Source organism: Kryptolebias marmoratus, linkage group LG19 (assembly GCF_001649575.2).
Source record: "Kryptolebias marmoratus isolate JLee-2015 linkage group LG19, ASM164957v2, whole genome shotgun sequence".
Classification (NCBI taxonomy): domain Eukaryota; kingdom Metazoa; phylum Chordata; class Actinopteri; order Cyprinodontiformes; family Rivulidae; genus Kryptolebias; species Kryptolebias marmoratus.
In genome coordinates, this window is record NC_051448.1 from 12,455,271 (window position 1) to 12,459,277 (window position 4,007).

General features: G+C 43.7%; 2 protein-coding genes across 2 annotated transcripts in view; one reads left to right on the forward strand and one right to left on the reverse strand.

Annotated features, from left to right (window-relative positions):
* mtfr2 (mitochondrial fission regulator 2) overlaps positions 1 to 489 on the reverse strand; it is a 3,878-nt gene extending 3,389 nt beyond the window's left edge. Inside the window, exon 1 of the mRNA XM_017427277.3 lies at positions 298 to 489. The gene's annotated coding sequence lies outside the window, so the exon portion shown is untranslated. The remainder of the gene's footprint in view (positions 1 to 297) is intronic.
* On the forward strand, positions 77 to 3,599 carry armc1l (armadillo repeat containing 1, like). The gene is made up of 8 exons (XM_017427345.3): positions 77 to 263; positions 408 to 655; positions 990 to 1,171; positions 1,386 to 1,477; positions 2,181 to 2,364; positions 2,462 to 2,578; positions 2,665 to 2,739; positions 2,847 to 3,599. The coding sequence occupies exons 2-8, from the start codon at positions 541 to 543 to the stop codon at positions 3,039 to 3,041; spliced, it is 960 nt and encodes a 319-aa protein (XP_017282834.2). The 5' UTR covers positions 77 to 263; positions 408 to 540; the 3' UTR covers positions 3,042 to 3,599.
* Positions 3,600 to 4,007: the final 408 nt, after the last annotated feature.

Consider the following 4,007-nt stretch of genomic DNA (forward strand, 5'->3'; position numbering starts at 1 on the left):
AATCAGTTCAGCACCAGGACATCAACTTTATCACCTGGCGGTGGGAACACAAACTGATGCCCACTTGGATCTGTTGTTCTCCGTCCCGACATATTGATTTAGGCAATGAAATCCTCCTCCGCACATTTGCAGATGTGAGAGTTAAAAGTGGACTTTTAGTTAAAAACAGCCCGAACTGTCCCGATTGAGCAATGCGGATGCCGCAGAGCCAGCGAGAAACTGCACGGATCATCAGAACTAACGTACCTGACGCGACAGGAAAGGTGAGGAACTGTTTTTAAAGAAGTAAGCACTTACCGTCTGTTGTTCTTCTTGTTTTTAAAAGAGATACGTATCATTAACTACATGTTTCCCGATTCCCTTTTAACTGGAAATAAAAAACATAGACGGTTTTTGTTTTTGTGCAGCGAGTTAACTTTAAGTTAACCTCTTTCCTCGTGAGCTCGCGCAGCAGCAGCAGGATCCCGTAAAGTCAAATAAAGCTGCAGCAGCAACTCGTCTTCCGATTGGCTTCGGAAGCGGAAGCGGAACAAGCAGCCAATGGGAGACGCCGATCTTAAAGCGTTCGCCAACGGTCTGACGACCAATGACGTGACACGGAAAAAAACAGCACCGAATTTGTATTTTTGTGTGCACGAGCCGCTTCTTCTCCCAGGTAAGAAAATGTCACTGAACCGAATGTAGCTGCGTCTGTTTTACTATGAGAGATTTAACGTGGTATAATTTAAAGTATTTTTGTTTGTAGTCTAAACGGTGCAGCCTAATTAAACTGTTTTTGTGAAGTTGTGCCGCTTCTTAACGCGTCATAGGATGCTAGCTTCGTTAGCTAACAGCTAGCTACAATTAGCGCAACGTCTTGACAGGCCAACGTTTATTCCTGTTAGTGATTTGAGCTTGTAGCACATTTTATCACCTGTAACTCTCCCTTGCTTATCGCCTTCTTGAGATTTAGGTGTTCCAGTGTGAAAAAAAAAAAAAACTCCTTCCAGTTTCAGGTTTAGTGAGTTCCCCCCCGAAGATGATGGATGCGCTGTCGGTGGTGTGTCAGCTGCGGGATTTGGCCTCCGAGCCGCAGAACCGACAGGTGATAGTCCAGGACCAGGGCTGCCTTCCCGGGCTGGTTCTTTTCCTGGACCACAAGGATCCAGAAGTGCTGTTTGCAACTCTGCAGGTACAGTCGCGATGCTGGACCTGGGCTCTGGTTCTGAATGCATTTAATAACTTTTTGTTTACATTGTGAAAAATGTGTATGTGTGCATATCTATCCATCAATCTACCCACCCACATTACTTGAAGGCTGCAAAAAACTTCAGCGTAGATTATATTGGCTCCTATTCGTGCTGTTTTTGTGAAAAACACCTGTTTTTTCTTTATTTTGCCATCAGACCCTGCGTTATTTGGCTGAATTGCCTCCCAACATCCCCACCATGAAGAACGAACTGGGTATGATGGTGAGCTTGGAGAATCTGATTCAAAGGTCAGAAGGTTTGCTGCGGTTGCCTTGAAAACCTACAAGACAATGCTGTGCATAAGTTTCCACTCATCCCGTGTCTCTGTTTTACTTCAGAGATAATTTCTTGTAATCTTTTCAAAGTGGTTATTTGAACATTAGTTCTTCAAACCTTTAGGTATTTCAAAGTTCAGTTCAGTCCTTTCTAGTTTAATACCCATTCTCAAACACTGATTAATCAATGAAACATTGGGGGCTTTCTGAACACAAAATGAATGACTCTTGCCCCAAAGACACAGTTTGCTGCAATTTTTTTGTTGTCGAATCTCTGAAAAATATAAGAAATAACAGTTTGATAAACATAAAATGATTTAGCACTGAAAGTGGGATAAATCTCTCAGGCCCCGTGTCAGATCTGTGGTGGATTTGTTTTTAAGACATGAGTTTCAGATACAGCTTTTTCCTGCTGTAGATCATTTTTAGGCCTGAGACCTTTTGTCCTCAACGTGTTCACTCTCTACACTTGTTAAATGTACACTGGGCAGAAAAGGATTAAAAAAGCAGCCAAAAGTGCAAAAAAAAAAGACCATAAAGCCTCGTAGAACTACTGATCGAGACTGTTTTTAAAGATTACAAGAAAGTTTGTCTCATTTTACGTCACTGTCCATACACTGTAACTCCATATTGCGGTTAAAGACAAACTAAATGATTCTATAATGTCTCCACACAGAGACGGTCTGTCTGTGGATATCACAGCCTTAGCCAAAGAGGTTTACAACATCCTGCGTGCACCTAACAACCCCGCAGCCCACACACCAGAGAGGCAGAGGAGAAAGAAGTCTCAGTTCTTCATCAATTCCTCCAACAAAAAGGCCAAGTCTGTGACATTACACATCCAGGGGCTGGACAACATCGTAAGCCAGCTGACACGTGACACTCGTTTACACCTGAAAGCCGTCCTTATGATCTCCTCAAAGTGAATTCACGTGCGCTCCTTTTGTGTTTTTATAGCACCAGCGAAGCTTGTGCGAGGACGCTCTTCTGAAAGTCAAAGGAGTGATAAGCTTCACTTTTCAAATGGCCTCCAAGAGATGTACTGTCCGCATCCGTTCAGACCTTCCCACTGAGGTGAGACGCTCTTTCAGCAGCTAGTCTTGCCAACAGGGATTTAGAGAGAAATAAAATGGTTTGTTCAAGACACTTCTATTTTACAGAGTCTGGCAACAGCCATCGCCGCCACTAAGGTGCTGTCGGCTCAGCAGGTGGTGAAAAATGAGGCAGGCGAAGAGGTGAATGACCTTTGAGTTAAAACCTACTGGTTAAAAATAAATGAAGATGTAAACACGAGTTCACCTTGAACCTCCCGCTCTGTCTCCTCCCGCATCTTTGCGCGCAGGTTTACGTTCCTCTGAACTCGTGCGGAGGGCCGGTTCAGCAGAACTCCGCCCTGCCAGATTACCTCCCGGAGGACGAGGAGAGCCCGGAGAGGGAGGTCGACCGAGCCATTTCCCGCACCGCAGCCAAGGAAGATGCCAACGGGAGCTGGCTCAATGCCGCTGCCAGTTTCCTCACAAAAACCTTCTACTGGTGAGGCACAGACTGTCAGAGGGCCCCCGCCCCCCATCCCAGTGGTTCTGGAGCGGACGCTACGAGCGGGGAGAGACCACACAAGAGCTCGGTCATGTCTGCAGCAACTACAGATTACAGACTTTAAGGGTTTCCTTCTCCACTTCCATTTTTCTATCCACTATTTTTGTTGATTCTGAATGTTTTTTTAATGGTTTTCCTCCTTATGTGTTAAAAGCTGACGATCTCAGTGCTTTTTAGCGTTCAGATCTTCCACTGTCCTGCTGGTTTTATTCGCTGTAATAAATGTACAGTATGTCACCCGTGTTGTCCATCTGCCCTGCAGCTTTTCCTCCAGAAAGTGAGAAAGAAAAAAAAAAAAATTTCCGAGCAATTTTTGTTAATGTTATCAATTCAAAAATTTTATTTACTTGCCAAATATAACTGTACAGAAATTTCAGTATTAGTGGTTGAGATGACTCCCCTGCCCTATGAAGTGAAAGATTTGTAAGCTTTAAACAAACAAACAAACAAAAAAAAATCCACTTTGGATAATTTAAAGAATCAAGTTATTTGCTCCGTACAACAGGCAAACCTGCAGGTTTATTCTATTTTGATGACGTGAGCTGAAAAAAATAAATAAAAATGAAGTTGAGCAGTTGCACAACAGCTTTTATAATTTAACTCTCATCAAATTACGTTATTAAAGTCGGACCCCGTGGCCAGAAACCCAACGCTCCTGTTAGGAACGAACGGCTCCGCTTCCCCACTATGATGCAGTAAGGCGTCCAAGCGTCAAGTTAGCAGCGTTTTCCAGTAAATTCTTGAACCCGCATTGTACTGGTCTGGCCAAAACAAAGGTCGGCTTTTAACATGAGGTGTGAAGACGACAGAGTGACAGGGTGTCAGCTGCAGCTTTAACAAGGTTTCGGTGTAAAGAGTAAACAAAAAGGGCTTCAACCCAAAGCAGACTTTTTTTCCTTTTCCTAAA

Coding starts and splice junctions, on each gene's coding strand:
- armc1l (XM_017427345.3), top strand. CDS start 541: ATGGGAGACGCCGATCTTAAAGCGTTCGCCAACGGTCTGACGACCAAT. Junction 1,172..1,385: donor TGCTGTTTGCAACTCTGCAG/GTACAGTCGCGA, acceptor TTTTGCCATCAG/ACCCTGCGTTATTTGGCTGA. Junction 1,478..2,180: donor TTGGAGAATCTGATTCAAAG/GTCAGAAGGTTT, acceptor GTCTCCACACAG/AGACGGTCTGTCTGTGGATA.